General features: G+C 42.2%; 1 protein-coding gene across 1 annotated transcript in view; it reads left to right on the top strand.

Annotated features, from left to right (window-relative positions):
- Positions 1–15,008: 15,008 nt before the first annotated feature.
- The window catches only part of PLCXD1 (phosphatidylinositol specific phospholipase C X domain containing 1), a 14,313-nt gene continuing 3,700 nt past the window's right edge, over positions 15,009–25,621 (top strand). Inside the window, exons 1-4 of the mRNA XM_031058377.1 lie at positions 15,009–15,158; positions 18,468–18,604; positions 21,815–21,943; positions 22,466–22,621. Coding sequence (XP_030914237.1) covers positions 15,047–15,158; positions 18,468–18,604; positions 21,815–21,943; positions 22,466–22,621 — 534 coding nt within the window. The 5' untranslated portion in view covers positions 15,009–15,046. The remainder of the gene's footprint in view (positions 15,159–18,467; positions 18,605–21,814; positions 21,944–22,465; positions 22,622–25,621) is intronic.

The raw sequence follows: 25,621 nt of genomic DNA, 5'->3' as shown, positions 1-25,621 counted from the left end.
TCTTGTGTAGGATTTATTTTTTTTTATAAGAGGCAGTGTATTTTTTTCCCTGGCAAGGCATGGTGTGGTTACAAGAGTCTTGCTGCATCTGCAGTCCAAGAGAAAGAAAATTGCCATGGAAAATGAAACGTGAAAACAACTCCAGTCAGGTAGGGTTTGGTCACTGCCAGAGCTTCTCTGTGTCTTGCTTGTGGCAATCATGCAGACAGCTGCTGGGCTCCCAGTGGATTGGAATGGCTTCTTACCACTGCTTTTAGTGGAAGGTGGTTTGTTAACATTTTGGGGCTTGACAAATCTGCTTTTATGGCCAGACAACATTGGAGGTTGTGTGTTCTACACAGTGATAACAACATCCCCTAACTAAAAATGCTATGTGACAACTGGAATGGTACTTATTATACTATCATAGAGTTTTAAGAAGGGCATATTTAGTGTATGTCTGAATACTGATTAATTAGCTCAGGCACAAAAACCCCATAACACAAACTGTTGGTGGGAAAACTTAACTGGAATGTTTGTATGAAGCCTTCCAGCAAAACTGCTGTCCTGGGTGTGCAGGAGTGGGACTACCCTGGGAGCTGCAGCCCTTGTGCAATTTTTCACCTCCACATTCCTGACACAAGTACCAGGGGAAAACTATCTACCAATGGACAGTGGGATTTAGGAGATGTGGATAGGAAAATAAAAAAGGCCCATTAATATGTATCAAGTAGTTTGTAAATGATTATGCTATTAATTACTGCCCTGTGGTAGTATGGGAGGTCAACATGGTGCTTTGTTACACTGCAATAAAATAAGTAAATGTAACAAGAGATGAAGTATTTTCTTAGGTTATCTGCCCCCTTGGGAAACCTATATCATTTTTCTGTTGTAGATTTTAGCGTCTAATATTAGCAATGTTCGACCCATACTAACATCCTGAGCTCAGCTTTTACCACCCCTACATCTAAATCCTCTGCCATGGATGACTTGTGCTGTTTGCAGAGCGAAGTTCTGCTGGAAGATGAATATTTACTGCAGACCACTGCAGATCATACCTGCCCTGCCTGAGACACCCATCCTGGCCTGCTTTTCCTTGTGCCCCAATAGGTGTGAACTGCAGGCAGAGACCAAAAAGCACCAAGTCTATGAAACTGCAACAGATGTAGCTCTGTAGGGCACAGAACAGGACTGGCTCTGCACTGAGGATACAGTTTATCTGATCTGTATCAGCTTGTGAGTCATCTGTTGCCGAGGCATGGACTTTAAAAGGTCTTGCTCCACGGCAGGTTATGGGTGACAGTACAAATCCGCAATACATGGGAGAAAAAGAACTCACCAGCCTTTTAGAAGAATATTCAATTACTTCCCAGCAATCCATTATAACTCAAGGTTACCAAGGCTTAACCAACATGAGAATCACAGGGGTTAAAGTCTGGATGGCTTAAAGACCCAGACACTGTTAACTCCAACCATTGCCCTGTACTGGAAATTTGTCCCGAGGGACCTGGGAGCCTAATTTTCACAGCTGACAACAGAAAGGAAGTGGGATGCTATTTATGGTGCTGAAGGACACATGGCTCACTCCCTCAGCTTCATCAAAGTGATGAATTTAAGCAAAAAAGAGTCCTTCCTCCTCCTCCCCATTGTGTGCCACCAAGTTTGAAGCTGCACACAGGAAAGACATGGACAGGGCATGGTGTCTTGATGGTCCTGCTTTTCCCAGGGCAATGCTTCAACTTCCTCCTGCCCAGGGAGCTGTCTCTGATGCTGAACTGAGAGCTGCCTTTGTGGATGAAAAGTGTGACTCCGTAGTTTCAGCTTCTCCAGGGACTGGGACATCGGAGTAGAGGGCTTTGTTTCTGACCTGTTCCAATTAGGAAAAAAGACAGACACTCATGCAAGACAGGGAGTTCCCACAAGTTTAAAGGGTTAGATAACAAACTAATGGCAAAGGGAGGAATGAGGAGGTTTCCCTTCTAACTCTAACTTGAAATCCTTTCTAGTGGATGAGAATGCATTTAAATTTTTGTTTCTCCCTAGCTTCTCTGTTAGGTTCTAGCAACAAAGCCCAGTTCTCTTCTTGTTCATGTTTTCTCAGATGCTGGGTCTGAGGAGAGAGTTTTGTTTATCTCCCCTTAAGTTTCTCTTCCTAGTAGGACGTTACAAGCAGCTCTCCTGTGCATGTTGGAAGGGCTTTTCTTACCTTGTTTTAAACACTGTTAGTGCCAGACATGAGGTAAGCTGGCTGTACCAAAAGTATTTTAGGGCACTTTAACTCTTCTTGTCAATAATGGTGTAGTTAAATTGAAACTAAAATCTCGCTTTCTTCTGTTTGAGAGGAAGACTATTTTGCCTGCACCTTGATCCACACCCACTGAAGCCTCTCTTATGTTAGTGGGAATGGATCAAAATGGAAGAATTTGAGGATTTTTTCCCCACGTTTTTAGTGAAATTTTAGTGAAAATTTCAATTAAAATTTTCACTAATAAAATTTAACTCTATTTTTTCCTCTCAGCAACATTGTACCTCATGTCTAACCACCCCAGAAGCATTTTTACCAGCCACCGAATTTTATCACTGGCTTTACCTGTTGCAAATAAAGCCAGGGCTGTTTCTTCATGGTGGAATTGGCATGCTGCTATGTGTTTGGGTAGCCTAAATCCCACCCCAATTCTTCTGCCTAGGGTTTCCTGCCAGCTGGTGCCAGATTATCAGAGGCACATCACTGAAGGGCTCCAGACCACCTCCTATCCTCATCACATCCTGCTCACAGCATTGCAACCTTGAGTAGCCATTGTGGTCTCATAACTCTAGAAGCACACACAGACAAGCAGTTCCAAGCTCTCAGCAGGTCTGGGCTGCATTTTCCTTTCCAAGTCTTTTTGTTACCCACAGTGACCTCCCTGGTGCTGCAAGCTGCCTCCTCAATGATTCCCCTGCTCTTAGGGAGACATCATGGCTGCGGCCCCTAGATATACAACCTACTCTCAGAAATATTAAACTGCCTGTTTGTTCCAAAGCCAGAAATTAGGTGAAGGTTGAGAGGACTTATCAGTAAGTCAGGACAGGGACAAATACACACATTGCCCAGGGCATTGGACACGTCCTCAGAACAAACACCCCAAATCCAGGCAATTTAGTTAAAGCTGTTCAAATGCTTAGTGGCATATTTTTATATAATTTCTGTACATTACAACATAGAGTAAAGGTGTTCCATATCTAAAAATAGAAAACTAGGTTGGAAGACAAAAGTCTCATGCAACATCTCAAATACTGTACATTTTCAAAAAAATGTCATAAACCTCTAATTCATCGGAACAAATCAACTGATTTCTCTTAGACTGAGAGCATCATATTTTGGTATGCCAAAGTGTTTAAATATATAAAGTCCAGTTTAAGGCTGTATGACTGCTGCCTCTGTGACTAACAAACCAGAAATCTCACTCTGACCCACAGCTGTAAATCAGAGCTGCACTTCCATCAATCCCCACACTGATGTATCTGCCTGTTTTGACTCACTTAGATGCCACCAGCTTCAAACCTCTTCAGTACTGATTGCTTGAAAACCTGATAAGCTCCTTCTGGTAAGTTCTTTGTCTTTTGAGGTCTGTCCTGTCTTTTTAGTACAGACATTTCTTTTGCAAGGAGGGTAAATCTTGGGCTTTTTCATGTCCCTGCTTCCTCATCTTGAAATTTGCTTATCATCATTTCTGCAAATTATGCTAAAAGTTATCCTTGCCTTAACTGCTCCTCAGAAGACATGCTTATTCAGGGCTTTAATAATTTGCTGATTAACTTCCTGTCATTCATTGGCTTATGGAATTCCTAAATCCCTCCTAAGAGATTGTGATCTCAGAACTAAACCAAGAGCAACTCTCTTGACATCTCTAGTAATTCCAGTGCAAACAAAGAACTGAGACACAAACTCAGACTTGCAAGGGTAGGAATTAGAAGGGTTTGGACAGGGCTAGAGATTTCCTGATAGAGTATTTCTGTTGAGGTGAGACCTGCAAGATCATACCCACATTGCTCAGCAGACACTTCATGTTACGAGGGTGAAAAGTCCTGTGTTAAGGCCCTCAGAATAAAATGTGGGATTTCAGTTTCACGGTTCTTTTTGAGTTTTCTGTTACTCATTTCAAATCCACACACACAAAAAAATAGTTTAATTTTTTCTTTCAATAGTCATATTTTGCCTTTTAGTCCAAGCAATTTCACACAGGTTTGTTTCACAAGACTGGAACCATGTCTGGCTGTACTGTATTCATCATGGTAGTATCCAGAGACTGCCTGACTGTTGTTCTGTCACACCTTCATAGTTTTAACTTTCTAAGAAAATGAAGAATTAAAGTTGACTTTGATTCTTACTCCTAGCCTTTTCTGATTGAAATACTTTCCTATTTATTTCATTCCACGAAGAGCACAATAACACTTCTCTGTTCTCAGCTACTTTCTATCGTGGTGGTACAAAACCACACGGCCATCAAATAGTGTCTTTTCTTTTCTACCTTCTCCTTTGCTTTGCTTCATTCCTTTTGGCATTTCATCTTTTTTGTGCCTAGTGCTACAGCGTGGTGCACATCTATTCTGCATCTACTGGCAGCTAGTATTGTGATACTCTGCAAGACCTGATGTATCAGTCCAGCAGCCTGGACTGATACATATAACTGTAATCATCACCCTGAAGCCCAGGCAGCCCTGCTGTCCTGGGATCACCAGTGGAAATGATCAATTTAGCTGACTGTTAACCTGATCTTGCTGCTGTTGGTACCACAGCAAGTTTTGCTCTGTGCATATACACTGCTCTGCCTCATGCAAAAATGAGTTAGTGAAAAGGGCCTGTCTGGAGAACACATCCTTGCATTAAGAAGCACAACAGTGCAGCAGCCTGAAGTATTGCTAATGCCGACCGCAGCATTATCCCAGAGCACTTAGATCACAGCTCCGTTGTAGATGACCCTCTAGGAATGCTGCCCTGTGGAGAAAGAGGAGCTAATCTTCTCTATCCATTCTTTCAGCTGGAGTTTCAGCTCACCACTCTTCACTTAGGGAACTGTGTCTTTTAGTGTGCTTCTGGAACACTAAGGGGTAGGTGAGATCCTTCCCCCATCTCTCTGGGAAGGCTGAGAACACACCCTGCTCCAAGAACTGCACCGAGGGTAAGCATGTTTGCCTCTACATGCCATTCACTCATCTATTTACCTCCTGCCTCTTTATACAAAAAAGCTTTTTGAAGGGCTTGCCAAGACTTCTGCCAGGTGGCATCATAAGTGAATTTCACCACAGCTGAGGCTCTGACAAGCTTTGCTGGACAGACACAGCAAGAAAGTAAGATACTTCTAAAGTATATATATATTTGTAAATATTTATCTTAAGCCTTCCTGCATGAATAGATTTCAAATGCAGGAGCTTAGGTTATCTGCCCCCTTGGGAAACCTATATCATTTTTCTGTTGTAGATTTTAGTGTCTAATATTAGCAATGTTCGACCCATACTAACATCCTGAGCTCGGCTTTTACCACCCCTACATCTAAATCCTCTGCCATGGATGACTTGTGCTGTTTGCAGAGCGAAGTTCTGCTGGAAGATGAATATTTACTGCAGACCACTGCAGATCATACCTGCCCTGCCTGAGACACCCATCCTGGCCTGCTTTTCCTTGTGCCCCAATAGGTGTGAACTGCAGGCAGAGACCAAAAAGCACCAAGTCTATGAAACTGCAACAGATGTAGCTCTGTAGGGCACAGAACAGGACTGGCTCTGCACTGAGGATACAGTTTATCTGATCTGTATCAGCTTGTGAGTCATCTGTTGCCGAGGCATGGACTTTAAAAGGTCTTGCTCCACGGCAGGTTATGGGTGACAGTACAAATCCGCAATACACGGGGGAAAAAGAACTCACCAGCCTTTTAGAAGAATATTCAATTACTTCCCAGCAATCCATTATAACTCAAGGTTACCAAGGCTTAACCAACATGAGAATCACAGGGGTTAAAGTCTGGATGGCTTAAAGACCCAGACACTGTTAACTCCAACCATTGCCCTGTACTGGAAATTTGTCCCGAGGGACCTGGGAGCCTAATTTTCACAGCTGACAACAGAAAGGAAGTGGGATGCTATTTATGGTGCTGAAGGACACATGGCTCACTCCCTCAGCTTCATCAAAGTGATGAATTTAAGCAAAAAAGAGTCCTTCCTCCTCCTCCCCATTGTGTGCCACCAAGTTTGAAGCTGCACACAGGAAAGACATGGACAGGGCATGGTGTCTTGATGGTCCTGCTTTTCCCAGGGCAATGCTTCAACTTCCTCCTGCCCAGGGAGCTGTCTCTGATGCTGAACTGAGAGCTGCCTTTGTGGATGAAAAGTGTGACTCCGTAGTTTCAGCTTCTCCAGGGACTGGGACATCGGAGTAGAGGGCTTTGTTTCTGATCTGTTCCAATTAGGAAAAAAGACAGACACTCATGCAAGACAGGGAGTTCCCACAAGTTTAAAGGGTTAGATAACAAACTAATGGCAAAGGGAGGAATGAGGAGGTTTCCCTTCTAACTCTAACTTGAAATCCTTTCTAGTGGATGAGAATGCATTTAATTTTTTGTTTCTCCCTAGCTTCTCTGTTAGGTTCTAGCAACAAAGCCCAGTTCTCTTCTTGCTCATGTTTTCTCAGATGCTGGGTCTGAGGAGAGAGTTTTGTTTATCTCCCCTTAAGTTTCTCTTCCTAGTAGGACGTTACAAGCAGCTCTCCTGTGCATGTTGGAAGGGCTTTTCTTACCTTGTTTTAAACACTGTTAGTGCCAGACATGAGGTAAGCTGGCTGTACCAAAAGTATTTTAGGGCACTTTAACTCTTCTTGTCAATAATGGTGTAGTTAAATTGAAACTAAAATCTCGCTTTCTTCTGTTTGAGAGGAAGACTATTTTGCCTGCACCTTGATCCACACCCACTGAAGCCTCTCTTATGTTAGTGGGAATGGATCAAAATGGAAGAATTTGAGGATTTTTTCCCCACGTTTTTAGTGAAATTTTAGTGAAAATTTCAATTAAAATTTTCACTAATAAAATTTAACTCTATTTTTTCCTCTCAGCAACATTGTACCTCATGTCTAACCACCCCAGAAGCATTTTTACCAGCCACCGAATTTTATCACTGGCTTTACCTGTTGCAAATAAAGCCAGGGCTGTTTCTTCATGGTGGAATTGGCATGCTGCTATGTGTTTGGGTAGCCTAAATCCCACCCCAATGCTTCTGCCTAGGGTGTCCTGCCAGCTGGTGCCAGATTATCAGAGGCACATCACTGAAGGGCTCCAGACCACCTCCTATCCTCATCACATCCTGCTCACAGCATTGCAACCTTGAGTAGCCATTGTGGTCTCATAACTCTAGAAGCACACACAGACAAGCAGTTCCAAGCTCTCAGCAGGTCTGGGCTGCATTTTCCTTTCCAAGTCTTTTTGTTACCCACAGTGACCTCCCTGGTGCTGCAAGCTGCCTCCTCAATGATTCCCCTGCTCTTAGGGAGACATCATGGCTGCGGCCCCTAGATATACAACCTACTCTCAGAAATATTAAACTGCCTGTTTGTTCCAAAGCCAGAAATTAGGTGAAGGTTGAGAGGACTTATCAGTAAGTCAGGACAGGGACAAATACACACATTGCCCAGGGCATTGGACACGTCCTCAGAACAAACACCCCAAATCCAGGCAATTTAGTTAAAGCTGTTCAAATGCTTAGTGGCATATTTTTATATAATTTCTGTACATTACAACATAGAGTAAAGGTGTTCCATATCTAAAAATAGAAAACTAGGTTGGAAGACAAAAGTCTCATGCAACATCTCAAATACTGTACATTTTCAAAAAAATGTCATAAACCTCTAATTCATCGGAACAAATCAACTGATTTCTCTTAGACTGAGAGCATCATATTTTGGTATGCCAAAGTGTTTAAATATATGAAGTCCAGTTTAAGGCTGTATGACTGCTGCCTCTGTGACTAACAAACCAGAAATCTCACTCTGACCCACAGCTGTAAATCAGAGCTGCACTTCCATCAATCCCCACACTGATGTATCTGCCTGTTTTGACTCACTTAGATGCCACCAGCTTCAAACCTCTTCAGTACTGATTGCTTGAAAACCTGATAAGCTCCTTCTGGTAAGTTCTTTGTCTTTTGAGGTCTGTCCTGTCTTTTTAGTACAGACATTTCTTTTGCAAGGAGGGTAAATCTTGGGCTTTTTCATGTCCCTGCTTCCTCATCTTGAAATTTGCTTATCATCATTTCTGCAAATTATGCTAAAAGTTATCCTTGCCTTAACTGCTCCTCAGAAGACATGCTTATTCAGGGCTTTAATAATTTGCTGATTAACTTCCTGTCATTCATTGGCTTATGGAATTCCTAAATCCCTCCTAAGAGATTGTGATCTCAGAACTAAACCAAGAGCAACTCTCTTGACATCTCTAGTAATTCCAGTGCAAACAAAGAACTGAGACACAAACTCAGACTTGCAAGGGTAGGAATTAGAAGGGTTTGGACAGGGCTAGAGATTTCCTGATAGAGTATTTCTGTTGAGGTGAGACCTGCAAGATCATACCCACATTGCTCAGCAGACACTTCATGTTACGAGGGTGAAAAGTCCTGTGTTAAGGCCCTCAGAATAAAATGTGGGATTTCAGTTTCACGGTTCTTTTTGAGTTTTCTGTTACTCATTTCAAATCCACACACACAAAAAAATAGTTTAATTTTTTCTTTCAATAGTCATATTTTGCCTTTTAGTCCAAGCAATTTCACACAGGTTTGTTTCACAAGACTGGAACCATGTCTGGCTGTACTGTATTCATCATGGTAGTATCCAGAGACTGCCTGACTGTTGTTCTGTCACACCTTCATAGTTTTAACTTTCTAAGAAAATGAAGAATTAAAGTTGACTTTGATTCTTACTCCTAGCCTTTTCTGATTGAAATACTTTCCTATTTATTTCATTCCACGAAGAGCAAAATAACACTTCTCTGTTCTCAGCTACTTTCTATTGTGGTGGTACAAAACCACACAGCCATCAAATAGTGTCTTTTCTTTCCTACCTTCTCCTTTGCTTTGCTTCATTCCTTTTGGCATTTCATCTTTTTTGTGCCTAGTGCTACAGCATGGTGCACATCTATTCTGCATCTACTGGCAGCTAGTATTGTGATACTCTGCAAGACCTGATGTATCAGTCCAGCAGCCTGGACTGATACATATAACTGTAATCATCACCCTGAAGCCCAGGCAGCCCTGCTGTCCTGGGATCACCAGTGGAAATGATTAATTTAGCTGACTGTTAACCTGATCTTGCTGCTGTTGGTACCACAGCAAGTTTTGCTCTGTGCATATACACTGCTCTGCCTCATGCAAAAATGAGTTAGTGAAAAGGGCCTGTCTGGAGAACACATCCTTGCATTAAGAAGCACAACAGTGCAGCAGCCTGAAGTATTGCTAATGCCGACCGCAGCATTATCCCAGAGCACTTAGATCACAGCTCCGTTGTAGATGACCCTCTAGGAATGCTGCCCTGTGGAGAAAGAGGAGCTAATCTTCTCTATCCATTCTTTCAGCTGGAGTTTCAGCTCACCACTCTTCACTTAAGGAACTGTGTCTTTTAGTGTGCTTCTGGAACACTAAGGGGTAGGTGAGATCCTTCCCCCATCTCTCTGGGAAGGCTGAGAACACACCCTGCTCCAAGAACTGCACCGAGGGTAAGCATGTTTGCCTCTACATGCCATTCACTCATCTATTTACCTCCTGCCTCTTTATACAAAAAAGCTTTTTGAAGGGCTTGCCAAGACTTCTGCCAGGTGGCATCATAAGTGAATTTCACCACAGCTGAGGCTCTGACAAGCTTTGTTAATTCCAGATCGATAGAAAACAAAATCAGAAAATCTGAACTCCCCTCATGAAACTTCAGGTTTAATTACTGATAGCTGATGAATATCACTGCAGTGCTATAAAATGTCAGTATTCCATTGCTTACCTGTTCATATGCTTTAAGTTATAGCCTGCAATAAAGTTAATGTTACAGAGCTGAGGCACAGCTATGCCCAACAAGAAACCTCCTCTCTACTTAAATCCAGGTGAAAACAAGTTTTGAAATAAGACTCTGAGAGTCACCCTGAAGCTGCTGAGACTGACCTATATTTCCATCAAGGGAGAAGGCCCTGTAGCAGGGTGTCAGAGAAAAAGTCAAAACAACACATCAAGAACCACCAGGACTCAAGTCGTGGTGTTTTTCTGGTAAACACTGACTTAGTCTAGTCTTTCCTGGATCACAGAATAACACAATGTTGGAAAGGACCCACAAAGATCAATGAGTATAAGCAGCAGCCTTATAATATCATTTAAGAGGGGGAGCTAATAAATCTGCTTTTTCTATTAATTTTAAGAATACTCGGGTGCTCTGGTGCTGCTCCTCACAGGGTTTCCCGTAACTCCCGTGGGTTTTTTCTAGCTTCTGGGTCGGCTGTAGCACATGTTTTACTGATGTCATCACGAATGGTTCTTTAATTATATCTGCCTCCCGGAACTGCGTTGGCCGGCGTTTGGCCGTGTCCCAGCGGGGCTGCGCGGGCAAGGCACGCTCCGACCGGGCACAGCCCCTCCGGGCGAGGGGCACCAGCCCGATGCTCTCTGTGCCCTGGGGCTGGACAAATCACATCAGAACAATTCATTTTAGGAAAGGAATTCTTTTCTGTAATTCTGAATTCTTTTCTGTAACTCATATCACAACTTCAATTATTCTTTCTGAACAGGTGCCCTGGATGCAGGTAAATCCCTTATCCTTATTTAAACATTTTAACACAGCCTGCTTAATATCTGCCTTCAATAGTATTACATAATTTACCTGACATCAAGAGTATGAAATTTTCCTTTCTTCTGATCTCAAAGATTTGGATCTAAGATACATAAGATATATATAAGATATAGCGGCTTTACAGGTCTGCATGTTTTATTGCTTGTTTATTGCATGTGTACCGGTAAAGTCCTCAAAATGTAATTGCTGCCTGTATGCAGAGCACCCAGGGCAGGTCAGATGGCTGATGTGAACAAGGGGAGCGAGGGTAGTTAGGGTGGGCTGCTCCTGACTGGAAACCAAGTGCCCACCACTCTCCATCACTCTCCTGCTCAGCAAGAGGAGAGAAAAATGTAACAAAAGGCTCATAGGCCAAGATAAGGACAGGGAGAGATCACTCACCAGGTACCATCACAAAAAAGGCAAAGCAGACTCGGCTTGGGGAAAATATTGAATTCATTACCCATGAAATCAGAGAAATAACCACCAAATCTTAGAACACCTACTCCTCACCCCTCCATTCTCCCAGGGTGCAACTTCACTTTTGATTTCCTGATTTCCTCTACTGCCCTCAGCCCCCATTTCACATCCCCTCTGTGTGGCACAAGGGGATGTGGAATGGGGGCTGAGGTCAGTTCATCAAGTTTTGCCTCTGCTAATCCTTCCTCCTTGGGGGAGGACCCCTCACACTCTTCTGCTCCAGCATGGTCCCTCCTATGGGAGACACTCCTCCACAAATTTCTCCAACATCAGTCCTTCCCAAGAGCTGCTGTTCCTTGTGACCTGCTCCAGTGTGGGTCCTGTCCATGGGATCATAAGTCCTGCTAGCAAACCCGCTCCAGTGTGGGCTCCTCTCTCCATGAGACCACAGGTCTTGCCAGAAGCCTGCTCCTGCATGGGCTTCCCATGGGGTCACATTCTCCTTTGGGCATTCACCAGCTCTAGTGTGGGACCCTCCACAGGCTGCAGGTGGAGGACTCTGCTCCAGAATGGATCTCCATGGGCTGCAGGGGCACAGCTGCCTCACCATGGTCTTCACCATGGGCTGCAGGCAAATCTCTGCTGCAGTGCCTGGAGCACCTCCTGCCCCTCCTTCTGCACTGGCTCTGGTGTCTGCAGAGTTGTCTCTTTCACATATTCCTACTCCTCTTTTCCTGGCTGCTGTTGCACAGCAACTTTTCCCCCTTTCTTGAACCCAGAGGCTCTACCACTGTTGTTGATGGGCTCACCCTTGGCCTGCCTTGGAGCCAGCTGGCATTGGCTCTGTTCTACTTGGAGAGAGTTTCTGGCAGCTTCTCACAGGAATCAGCTCTGTAGACTCCCCCCACTATCAAAGTCTTGCCATGCAAACCCAACACAGTAGTTTATCACAGTACTGTGTGTAGGGTGGACTTACCTGTCTGGATAAGGGGAATAAAGAAACAGTTCTTATTTGTGATGTTTAGGGTTTAGTCATGAGAGGCAGCAGCTAATGGTTGCAGTTTCATTTCTCCAAGTAAGCCTTGGTTTCTCCCTATAGGATGCCCCTCAAACACAAGGCAGCAGCTGAATTTAGAGGTGGCAATGTGAACATCTAGGGCTTTGCATTGCATGGGGGAGTGGGATAGAACCTGGTCCAGGCACTCTGTACAGGACTTGATCAGCAGATGGCCATGGTGCATCTCCTGCCTTGCACTGCCAGTGGCTGCCATCCCCAGTCTCAGGGTACTGTGGAAGAAGAGAAGGAGATGTGCATCTCTCACAAGTCTGTGTCTGCAGGACTGCAGTGTGTCTTGGTCTTGCTGTTTCTGCTCTCTGCTGGCTTTCCTCAAGCCCAGCAGGACACTCTTTGTGAAGTGTTCTGGTCCTGCAGAGGCTGGGGCATTGATGGCAGCTGTGCTGCCCGTGGACTTTGGCTGGACAATGCCAAGGGATCTCTTGTACAGCTCAGTAAAGGCAATTGCAGGGCTTGATGCCTCTGCAGGGACATCCTGAGCATGTGCTATCCTGACTCTGTGGTGAACTGGAGAAAGGGACCAGCATGGCAGAAACCCAGCTTTTTTCTGTCAGCTGTGAAGCTGCCCTGCGTTTGCCCAAACCAAGGTGGTGGGAGCACATGGTAGGAGGAGAGTGGCAGCAGGCAAACTTACACCCTTGGATGCATCCTGGGGGTGTTGTCAGTGCAAAGGAGCTTGTGCCAGGACAAGGTGTGACCACCTGGCAGGGCTTAAGGGTCTTGCTATGGGTCCCTGGCATGATGGGTGCCTGCTCTGGGGGAGCATGGGTGGCTTTGGAGAACCCCAGAAGCTCTGGAAAGGGAGCTGCAAATCTCCCCACACAGAAGAGGAAAAACAAGGCTAATAGTTAGGTCTCTTGTCTGCATACAGGACCTGCATAAATGCTGCCATATGCTGGGGTATTGCAGCCTCAGAGCTCCTGTCAGCTTCAGAGCTGGAGAAAAAGAGAGACCATCCAGACAGAAATGCTGTTTTAAGCACCTGCAGCCCCTGCCCACGCTGATGTTACTTGGTACAGAGACTAGAGCAGAGCAGCTGTGGGTGAGCAGTGGTGTGCAGTGTGATGATGCATGAAACAGCAAAAGGTGACAGAATGAGCTGCAGACATCTGTTGTCTGAACAAGGGTCTGTGGGGGACAGAAGCTCATCATATTAAAGTGCAGAGCCAGAGGATGGGTGAGTTGATCTGCCTGCGATTTGAATATTTTTCTAAGAATGAGAATGGCTGATGTGGCATATAGAGACCATTTGTTTCTTACAACTCAAAGATGCACCGAAAGCACAGCAAGGCAGGCTAGGCAGGTGATGCTTTGTGCATTGGCTGTATAAAAGCAGATTGTATCTTTTGTGTGGTATGGACATAAAGTTTAGGAATGCAATTCCTAAAGTTGCCTTTCAGATGACCCTATGTGACTGTCAAAAGAAAAAAAAATATTGCACTATGTTTAAGGAAATGCTCTTCATATAAGCACTGTGGCTCTCCAATATATGAGGAAAAAAGCCAAAAACCTCCTAGGAGAAACAATCTTGAATGAATGTGCTAAGACGCAGCAAAAGGGACCAGGGACCACTGAGGGTGTTTGCAGAGTACAAAACCTCAAAAATACGTATATGACTGAGATTGCTGTAGCAGACAAGAAGGAATCATTTACATTGACAGCTTTTAAAAAAGGCATTAAAAAGGAAGCTGTGATATTGGTAATATACTGGTAGTCACTGTGCCATCACTGTGCCAAAAGAAACTCTCACACTATCTGTGACAAAATAAAGCCTTGAAAGCAGTGAAAAGAATGAAGGCTCTAATCCTCAGACCACCACCTGAACTAGGATCATACTAGGAAAAAGACCCCAAAACATAGAGAGCTTTTTTTGTGTTCTGCATGATCCAGGAGATCATAAAATGAAAAATGAACAGAATAACTCCAGCAGGCCCTGGTGATGGCATGATTTCTCACCTGGGCTTCCTCCACCAGCACTTCTGCATGACCACTGCAAATTTTGCAGAAGATCCCAGAGAAGAACAGTTCCAGAGCAGTTTCAGGAAGGTCAGACCAAACTGAAATACTTGTGATCATGGACTTCTAGGAGTGGTAAAAACATCTTTGGTGTTCTCCAAAGCAGGAATAAAGAGAGGAAAGTTTTCCTCTTTGACCCCAGATACTGGAATGACCTGCAAATCTAGTGTCCTGACAACTTTGTAAAAGCTTTTCATAGAGGTACTCCTGTGGCACCTGACTAGATCCTTGAAGGTAAGTGTTCTCTAGGGACCTGAGGGTAGCAGACCCAGCCCCTGTCCCAGCCCTGCCATTGGTCCCATTGCTGTGCTCCTGGGACTGCAGAGGGTAAAGGAATGGACACAGTTTCACGCTGGAGGGAGGTATCCCTTGTGGTTTCACAATAGCAAATACAGACGGCATTTTCTCCATACCAATGAAACTGTGTATATTTGTCTTGACTTGATTTTTTTTCTTTCACTTGGTCACTTTGCAAGCCTGAAGCTGGAATCCACCCTTTGGCAATGTGCTAGGAGACAGTGTTATCAAAAGCAGCACATGTCGTGCCTACAAGCTCTTGACATTTTTCTGCAACTACTTGAGGGAAGGATTGGCATTTTTTAACATCTATAAATTCTTCCTTCACAGGTGCAGTGCCATTAATTCAAACACAGTATATGGAGTGGTTTATTTGGAGTGGCTTATTGTTTTTCTTTTTCCCTCCCAGAACACCCTATGAAGTCCCAGAGCACATACCAATGGAAGGTCCTTTGCAAACCTTCGTTCACGTGTGCCATGAAAACGGTCAATGGATGTCACAGTTACCAGAGAAGCTCTGGGATATTCCCCTCTATAACTTAGCTCTTCCAGGTAAAGGTTAGCTTTTGTTCTCCACTGTTCTGTTAGCTTACCATTTGAGCATTGGAATATCCTGTTTGTCCCATTTCAGGATGGCTATGTTTATTATTTGGGTCAGCATGTGGGGGAGGGTTTGTGCGGTGTTATGTGAATAATGTTGGTCTGTAATGTTTGGTGTTTCTTAGATGGGAGGGGTAACAAAGGAATTTTTTATTGCTTTTTTAGAAATAAAAATAAAGAGGCACTTTGCATTATCTTGTGAGATATTATTAATAATCTAAGGATTAACTTATTTGGGCAATGATAAAATTTCCCTAATTAATTCTTGTGAATTCCTATATAATATAATGTTTCCAGGAGGGGAGAATTAAGGTTTACCTTACTATTTGTTTCTTTGTACTGCCTAAAAGAGGCTGTGAAGTTGCAGAAAAAGGAGAGTTGAGACTTATAATTAACCTGTTTTTATTAATGTAGACTGTTACTTTTCTACATGATCCAGCTTATAAAACCAGGATTTATCGTGTTATGCATAAATGCATTTAAACGATACCTGTGTATTATTAACCTTTCTTTGGTCATATTATTGCTTCTTTCTGTTGCCTTGATTTTTTCCCCCTCTCATTCTGTCCAAAAAGAATTATGGTATAATGTGTTTTCACTAACACATGGGGAGGCACAGAAGACCATCAGCTCTTGAGTGATTCCCTTTGCTTCCACTTCAAAATTGGTACTAAAGAAAAGTCTAGCCTGTGTTTTGTCTCACATCTGTAGATGTGACAGGTAGCTTGGGGGGAAAGCAGCACAGTGTGTAGATGAATGTTTTATGTAAGCCACAGGATCATAGGTTAATTTTAGGAAAGGCATATATTTAGAGATAGTGTGAAGTCTTGTCTTCCGTGGGTAGAGCCTTGGGAGAATCCAAAAATTGTAGTGTTTTGGCTTTTTTCTGCCTGTTGTGAACTAATGGAGTGCGGAGTTCCAATTAAAATTGAAACCCAGAAACTTATTTCACGGAGGCTTCTTAGATAATGTAGTTTGAATTGATGTTAACTTCAAAACAAGCACGTCTCTGTTTAGAATAAAGCCTATGTAAGAGGACTAGGACAGGTGCTATTAAAGAAAACCCTTTAGATTTCTTATTTAACCATCATGAGAGGAAAAAAGAAAATACATATCTGTCTTATGACCGAAGAAAGAAGGTAATAGTTTTCTCTTTTTCTATTTTTGTTCCTATTGCAAAAATCATTCAAAAGCCAGTAGCACATTCAGTGGGATTTTGTTTTGCTGGAAAAGGAGCCATGTTGTTTCTGTAAGACTTTCCCCTGGTGTTTCTTGGCCATCTTAGAAAGCAGAGAACCTACTGACAGGTTTGTTTGCCTTCCTGGCTCTCCTCCTAATAACCTTGTTATTCTTGAAAATGTTTGTTGTTCTTGTGAATATGCCTGCAAGGAGAACAGGCATGAAGAACAGTTGAGGGCAAGTCCATTTCAGCAAACATTAGAGGACTTTTACAGAGCATTGCAGGCTATTAGCTTAGAATATTTTGGTGTCTGTCCAGCTGACCTACAAAGCTGATCTAGCCCAAGTCAGAACACAAACAGATCAAGACCAATCAGGTCAAGACAGCTCTGGCAGGTTTCCAGAGGGAGGAAACCCAGTTTGGAAGTGGAAGTTTATCTCATAGAAGGTATGCAAGAAGCATGACAGAGTGGATTCTGAAAGCATGATGATGAGACAGTGGCAAATCTCATTAATTAGTGTTGTGCTTGCATCAGATTCAGCACAGTGCTGCTGGGGAGGTGTGGAATCAAGGTCTGGAGCTACCTGGCTTGGTGCTAGCTCACTATCTTTGCATCATATGTGTTGTGTCATGTATGTATCCATCTTCCTTTCATTACTGTAACTCATGACATCACAAAAGACTCATGAGTAAAAGATTACTATCCATTTGCTGGTTGGCATCCATAGATGCAACACCCATCAATGGAATCCTGCTTATCTCTCTCAGACTTGGATTTGGTCCATGGATATTGAATAGTTTGACTCCTACATCTTCTAACACATACTTCTTTTATTGCCTACTCTCAATACTGATCTCCCATCTGCTGTGAGTGTGTTTTGGGTGTTTAAAGCAGTAAAATAAATAAAAAAATGGCTTTTAGAAGGTGAGAAAATCGATTGGGACACCAAACTGTTCTTGATAGTTCCAAAGAATTTTTACTTGCAAACCAATCCTTTTTACTGTGTTTATTAGAAATATTACCACTGGTACCAGTAAGACTGACAATTCAAGAAAGCACTTCCAGGCACAGTGAACAATTAATTTGACAGAAGACTTAAACCTCAAAATGATAAGCAAATTCTTTGCAGATATTCTGTTTAGATCCAAGCAAGTCACTTCACTGAGTTGTTAGCTTTTCTTATTGATGCTTCATAAAACTGGAAGAAATAATGGAACAGAAAAGCTAGCAAAATCACTGGTTCCGTGTCCTGATGAAATTGTGAGTTGCAATAGTTTCATCCAAACATGATGCAAGAGATGTGTCAGATTTATTAAGACTTCAAGGAAATAAAATATTTGGGCATATTGGTCTTGGCTTCCATGCCTGCATAATTCCCTGTGCTGGAAAGAGTCAGGTAATTTTTGAAGTCCATCAAATGAGGATCTTGTTCATCTTTCACTCATAAACTTGGATTTGCCTCAGAAACCTTCAAGCACCCACCTTTGTTGTTTTTGTAGGGCAGGTGGGTGTTTACTTCAGGAGGACATTTTTAGCAGATATTTAAGATATAAGCGGTTAAAGTGCCAAGTTAAGTGTTAAAGGTGTAAGAAGATCAATTTCTTCTTTCAGTCATATTTTCACATGCAGAGATGAGGGTATTGGACAATGAAATCCTACATTTGGACAACTCTGAAAACAGGACAATTTCTAGATAAATTCAGCATTCAGCTATTTATTCCCTGAAAAAAATATGTTTTCACATCAAGATAATTATTTTGAGGGAAGAGGCCATTTGAAACAAACCATTTTATTGTGGTTTGAGGCAAACAACAGTCATGTGTAGTTCAGATGGTTTATTGAAAAGTGTCAATGCCTTCCCTTCACAAGGATTTCATGCTAAGCTTATTAATGTTAGGCGACCAACCTCTGTAGACAATTACACCTTTTTGCCATGACTACAGAGGCTCTCAGAATATGTAGGTTTGTGGCTTGCAAATGTGATGGCCTATAAGGTGTGCACATGAAGTGTAGCCATGGAAAGTGGTCTTGAGTAGTTAAGAAATGAGAATTTCTGTACATTTATTTTTGTATTCTACAGGGAGTCACGATACTATGACCTACTGTTTGGATAAAAGCTCTGCTGTTAGTGGCAATGAGTCCAAGCTGGTGAAGTTTTTAAACAAATGTCTGCCCTGCATTGTGCGCCCCATTATCATGAAGTGGTCTATAACACAGGTAACTATTGTCTGGTGTTCTCTTCTTGCCTTGGCAAAGTTGAAGCTTGTGCTGCAGGGCTGAGAGTGTACAATGACAGAATAGCCTGCTGCCCAGAAATCTGTGCTCTCATGAGATCCCATGCCTGGGTGTTGTGGTTTAACTCCAGCCAGCAGCTCAGCCCTACACTGCTGCTTCTTGTTGCCCCTGGGTGAGACAGGGGAGGGAATTGAAGGGTAAAAGCTGGAGAACTTGTGGGTTGAGATAAAGACGTTTAACAGGTAAAGCAAAAGCCACATATGCAAGCAAAGCAAAATAGGGAATTAATTCACCACTTCCCGTGCACATGGAGGGGTTCAGTCATTTCCAAGAAAGCTGGGCTCCATCATGTGTAACGGTGTCTTAACAGGACAAACACCATCACTCTGAACATTCCCTCTCTTCTTCTCCCAGCTTTATATTCTGAGCACGACTCCTTATGATGCAGGATATCCCTGTGGTCAGTTAGGGTCAGCTGTCCTGGTTGTGTCCCCTCCCAACTCCTTGTGCACCCCCAGCCTCCTTGCTGGTGGGGTGAGAGGCAGAAAAGGCCCTGACTCTGTGTAAGCACTTCTCAGCAACAGCAAGAACATCCCTGTGTAATCAATGCTCTTTCCAACTCAAATCCAAACCACAGTTCCATTCCAGCCAATATGAAGAAAATTACTCTTTCTAAATCCAGCACTTCAGAGTATGAGATAGGAGCCACACATATCTAATCATCTTTTCTGGGGAAAAAGCATGCATGTGAGGCAGGGATGATACTTGCAGTTGTTGTTTAAAGCTGACCACTTGGTACTAGAAACCATTTTTCACAAGTTTATTGGAGTGGTAAATAAAATGTAATATTAATGTAATTAACAGAGGTTTTTTCTCTTGAACTTTGTTCAGGAACTTTGCTTGTCATTTTTGCTATCACTGTTGTGTGAGATGTGAGTTGTTTTCCCACCTATACTGGGTATTTCACCAGCAGCAGAAACAGAAGAATCCCCTGTTGAAGGGAATTTTTTTTTCCTATAAAGATTAAGAGTGTGAAGCTGTGGTCCATCATGTATGGTTTAGTTAACTTTTTTAAATGTGCAAATATTAAGCTAGTAGTTATCTCTTTGTTCCTCACAAATGTATGTTAAAGACAAAATTGATGATCATGATTTAAGCTCAGCTTTTGAAGATTCTTCCAAATAATAGATGTTCCTGATGTCAAAGAGGTACCAAAAATCTTTCTGTTTTTGTTCTTATTGAAGGAGTAGCTCATTATTAGAGAATTTAAACTGAGTAATTGATAAATAGCAATAAGCATGCCAAGGTTTCTTTTGTTGTGTTTGAGCAGCTCTGGCAAACTGGAATCTTAGACACTACCAGCTATCAAATATGAGCCAGCAATCATGAGCTGATGTTGATAGGCACTTGCTTAGCACAGATCCTTGTTTATTTTGAGCTGCTATTTTGGGGGGGACTTTAGCCAATGAAAGATTTAGAAACCTCCTAACTTGTGGGTTTCTAGCTGGCAAAGTGACCCTGTTGGTGACAAACAATCTCTTAACATCATTATAATAATTTTCTGGTCCAAACCAGTGTGACAAGCAGGAAGTGGCCCAGTGCTGATAGGGAAGAGGCACAGCTACAATCCTGCCCCTCCTTAGCTCTGCTGTGCTCCAGTTATCTGTGAGGGGAGATGACTCCACTCATTGGAATGCAGAACAGACACCATGGAGCCCTTCTGATGGTAGGATCCCCAAGTTCCTGGATGGCCCAGTGCCTGGGAGTTGCCTGATTGAGCCCCAATTGCTGTGGCTGTCAGTCTGGAGGCCCAAATGGTTCCTGTGTAATGGCCATGTAACTTCCAGTCATGCCCTGGATGCCTGGTGTGAGATTGAGGCACTGAGCAGCGCTGCTCCTCAGGGCTTTCTTTTCAATTTTGCCCTTTAGGGGGCAATGTTCACGATGCCTAATCCAGTATCCAAACCCAGGTGACTAATTAGAGAGTCTAATTTGTCTTGTTTTCCTGTGTAGTCAACAGATAAGAAATTAATTAATCTGAAGGGCAGTTCAGAACAGCAATTTCATTTGGTGCTTTTTCTGGCCACAGAGGTTATAAATGACCTACAGCCGTGTACAGTCCCCTCCAACATACCCCAAGCAAAGGGGTGTGGATCATCCCTTCAACTGCTGCAGCCTGGTGGAGACCCAGCAGGCCCAGGAGGAGCTGTTGGCCAGACCCACTGCAGCCCTGAACCCTGGGGCACAGCCTGGGCAGGCTAAATTCATGTCCAAAGAACAGGAAATTAGGGGGTTAAACTGAGCAAGGTGAGCATCCTGCCATGTGCCTTAAGCTCTGCCACGGTGCTAAAGCTATGAATTTGGATACTCAAGAGGAATGGCTTGTACTGATTTAGCTTTCATTGAATCCTTTCTGACTTAAAGCAGTATAATGTGTGGTTTCTGAAGCCTAAATTTTTATCCCTAGCCGGTTGAACTAAGATGGGCTAGTGTTTAAACATATCTAATTAAATTGATTCTATTTTCTTTTGCTAAGAGAGTCTTGATATAAGGAAAAGACATATCATTTGGAACTTTTTGACTCAGAAGCAGCTTCATCACCTGTTCTATTCAGCCCTCAAATCCAGCAGAAGTGCTTTGAGGGAAGTGGATCTAGAGGAGTGCCTCTGTTTTGTAGGACTTCTAGAGGTTAATTCAAACTTCATAAGAAACTGTATCTTGAAAAAGAACAATAGCTAGTAGTTTTTTCTATTTTTGTTTTTCCTTCTGTTGAGGATGTGCGAGGTCCACAGAGACAACCATGGTAAAGCCTTTGATCTAATAAGATAAATACGGCATTTCTAACTTGCTGATCCTGCAATTGTTTTTTAAATGAATAGTTGTGTGAAGAGCAATCATGTATTTATGCACAGGTTAATTGGTCTTTAACTTTCAGAACACAACAAGGGCAACTGTCTAAAACTAATGTAATCTGTACTTGTAGTTAATACTGCAGAGAAATTGGAATCCCTCTTGCCAGAGAGCAAAATGCTTCCAAATTGCAATATGGTGCCATACAGTAACATTTTAAAGATGAAAGACCTGTGAAAAATTCCATAGAGCTAACTTTTTACGTCTCTTTTAGCTTTCTAAACTAAAGAAACAAATCTCTTACAAGTTCTCAGGAGCTTTGTCTTCTGTTTCACATTTCAGGTCCTGACTGTGACAGAGCAACTTGAGGCTGGAGTTAGATACCTGGATTTCAGGATTGCCCACAAGGCTAATGATCCTTCTATGAATTTGTACTTCGTGCATATGGTTTACACAACTGTTACTGTGCAGGTATTTTCCTTATCTTTGTGATGGCTATGAAACCAGTGTCATTTTTTCATTTGAGGGCCATCATAATCCAGAAATGCTGGTTCAAGGTCTTCTGAGTAGGTTATTTGTTTTTCTTTTGTGAGGACTTCAAATTAGAGAAAATCAGCAGGGCTGGAAGTTAGTTTGGGCAGCTGCATGTGACACTGGAGCATCAATGTTTTCCTTATCCTCAAACCAGACTCCTTGTGCCTGCTCTCTGCTGCCTATCCCCTACCATGCCTGATGTTCTGGGGTTTATCTTGTGTTGTTCCAGGGTGATACTCAGGGCATTCCCGTTTCCCTGGTAAGGAGAGAAGTTGTTAAAGGGAAGAAGGCATTTAAAGCCCTATATAATTACAGAAACACTTTTTTTTTTTTTTGAGAAAACAGTTTTTTGTTATTGTGATTGTGAGTCTACTCCACCATCACTGCTCTGTTGATTGAATGTCCATTCCACTGCATGGCATAGATAACTTTCTAAGCTGCCATATCTCTTTCTTGTAGGATATTCTGTGGCAAATATTGAGGTGGTTAGAAACTCATCCTCAGGAAGTTGTTATCATAGCCTGCAGGAATTTTGATGGATTAACCAGAAGACTTCATAATCATCTTGTTGCCTGTATAAAAGAGATCTTCCAGTGTAAACTGTGTCCTAGAAATGTAAGTATGAGATGCTTTTTTTTTCACATTTTAAAAGAATGATACACCACAATGAGATCTTTGATTGGAAATTTTTAGGTATGTTCTACTTTCACTGTGTTTTTAACCTTGGAAAAGTACCATTAAATGCATTGCCTAATAGAACTGAAGAGATAAAGCAAACATACATTCCACAGTGTAGAGGAGGGAGTTAAATTTGACTCTTATGTATGTGGGACAATAGTAGAGACAATTCATCCATTGTCCTATCTGAGTTTTCTTGGAAAGGAAATGGAAAGGAAGAGAGAAAAGAAGAGAGGAAAAGAAAGGAAAATGAAAGAAAAAAGAAAGGAAAATAAAAGTTGTGCATCTTATATTTATTATTTAGAATTTAAATAATCCATTTTCTGCCTTTTCACAGCAATAATTATAAATTAATTATTTAAAACAGTTTAGGTTAGAAGTGACCTCTGGAGGTCATCTGGTCCAACATCACCATGCAAAGTAGGACCAGCTTCCAAGTTACGCTGGGCTGCGTCCTGTTCATTCTTGATTATCTCCAAGGATGGAGATTTCACAGACTTTCTATGCAAAATTTGACCACTCTCACAGTAACATTGTTTTCCTTCTCTACCTGATCAGAATCTCTCTTGTGTCTGCTGACTTCCATCCTTTGCTGTGCATATCTGAGGAGTCTTCTCTACATTTACCTGTTAAGTATTCGCAGATGGCAGTAAGACCTGTCCAGTCTTTTCTTTTCATGCTGGACAGACTCAGCTCCCTCAGCCTGTCCTTATGTGTCATGCTCCAGCCTCTGCTCCAGCCTCTGCTCGCTCTGGTGGTGTGCTGCTGGATTCACTCCAGCTTGTCAGTGATTTCTTTGTACTGGGGAAGCCCCAGCTGGAAACAATACCTGAGCTGCAGTCCCACAACTGCTGAATGGAAGGGAAAATCTCCTTTTTTTGATTTGCTGCCTGTGCTTTTGCTAATATAGCCCAGTTCACAATTGACCTTTACCAGGTGAGCACAGTACTGGCTCAAGTGCAACTTGATGCCTACGGAAATCTTCACATCCTTTTCTGCAAAGCAGGTTTCTTGCCAGCTTCCACCAGTCTGTCCTGGTGTGTGGGGTTAGTCTGTTCAGGACTTTGCATTTGCTTTTGTTGAGCTTCATGAGGTTTCTGTCAACTTGTCGAGGACCCTTTAATAGCATCTCTGCCCTCAGTGTATTTCTGGTGGCATGACTCCTAACCAGTCTTGCAGTTACCCATATCTCCAGAAAAGCCTTAATTTAAATCAGAAAATATTTGATTGCCAGAGTTTAGAAGTTGAGATTTTTAGCTCCCTCTGTTTTTTTACAAGGTGTGGGAGATTTTAGTAGTTAAACAATTAACATTTCAAAGATGCAGAGGAACAGAGGGTTTTCTCTGGAGATGTGAGTGGTACAGGAGAACGATGACCCTGTTCATGATTCAAATTCAGCCTTTGAAGCTGGTGTATCAGTAACACGTGAGTATTACCACTTCAAAGCATTTTGTATAGCAGAGTTAAAATAGAACAATTCTCAGCAAAACTAGGGGATTCTGAATATTCAGGCCTCAGCTGAATAACTGAAAACCTGAGTGACACTATTTTATTGTTTCCCCAAATAACTTGAGTGTGTAAGTTGTGGATGAACCGAGATACTGCAGAAGGTGGTCAAATTTGCTTTCAGACACACGGGCAGCTCTTAAACAGAAGAAAGTTATTAACTGCAAAAGGGGAAAGTTGCTGATAACAACTTACTGAATTAATATATTGAAAGAATGGTCTGAGATCACTGAAGAACATTTCTGAGTTGTGTCCAGGAGGATGGAGGAAGAGAACTGGAGAAAAGACAAACCAAGTACTTTCCTCGAATAGGAAACCTTTATATCCATGGGGTCTATGACCAGCACAATGGATCTCACCATTTTGCTAGTGGTACCATTGCAGGTTAGGTACCTGTGGGATTTTTCACGATCACAGATTTAGATCTGCCATCAGATATCCAAGTGCTTGCTGACCTATTTTAAAATAAACTGCTACCTACTGTCTTTCAAGACTGCATCTCTGTTGTCGTACAGGATTAAGTGTGAAAGTGTTTCTGAAGCAGCTGCTCAGGCAAGGTCTGTATGCAGTACTGGCACAGGCCACAGTGTGACAATATTACACTGCACTTAAAATTTTAATTGTCTTAACTATTCAAGGTGTCTTCCTTTGATCTGGATTACTAGGGTTTAAAAATCCCTTGTTAGACTTTCATTTCTGCTTTGTTTGCATAATAAGCACCTGTGTTTATATACACATCTCTGGTAGCTTGTTTTTTTGGCTTTTATTGCACATCTTTGCTTGTTTGTTTAAAAGGTTCCAGCTTTAGAAAGGTAGCTGGAATAAAGCAAAGGCTTCAGTCAACCACAATGTTTTGTAGCATAAGAAGCTTGTGTCTTAATTTTGCAATATTTTCTGACCTAATGGAAGCTAGCATTCTTTCTTTTGTGGATGAACTGAGAGGGATTCATTCAACCCACAACTTTCTTCTAATATTTACATTATTAATTTTCAAGTGTCTTTGGCTTTTATTTAAGTTAATAACCTAATAGGAACATCAAAAAGCCACAATTTCTTTTTCACAAGCAGCAAATGTAGTTTTCAACCACAACATTCTTAGAAAAAACAATGCCTGTTAAATAATTGGTTTTGCAAATAAAATTAGTCAAAGGGCCTCCATTCTCTCCAATGGTAACTTCTGAGGCTGGAAAATGTAATTTCATATTGAGATACTTAAATTTAACAGCTATTTTAGCCCATCTATCTGATGGAGAAAATGTGTAACTCAGGTCTTTCTCAATTAAAAATGTCTGGAGTATCCCAATTTCATGAACTTTCCACTTAGAGAAACAAGAACTACTGTAGCTCTTGGTGACTCACATTTAGTATTACCAAGTTTTAAGCAGTTCAGTTTTCTTTGGTGGTTACTGTGCCAAATTTGCATCAATGTCC

The sequence above is a fragment of the Geospiza fortis genome, unplaced genomic scaffold, assembly GCF_000277835.1.
Source record: "Geospiza fortis unplaced genomic scaffold, GeoFor_1.0 scaffold366, whole genome shotgun sequence".
In the NCBI taxonomy this organism is placed as follows: Eukaryota; Metazoa; Chordata; class Aves; order Passeriformes; family Thraupidae; genus Geospiza; species Geospiza fortis.
This window is presented reverse-complemented; position numbering and strand designations above follow the sequence as displayed.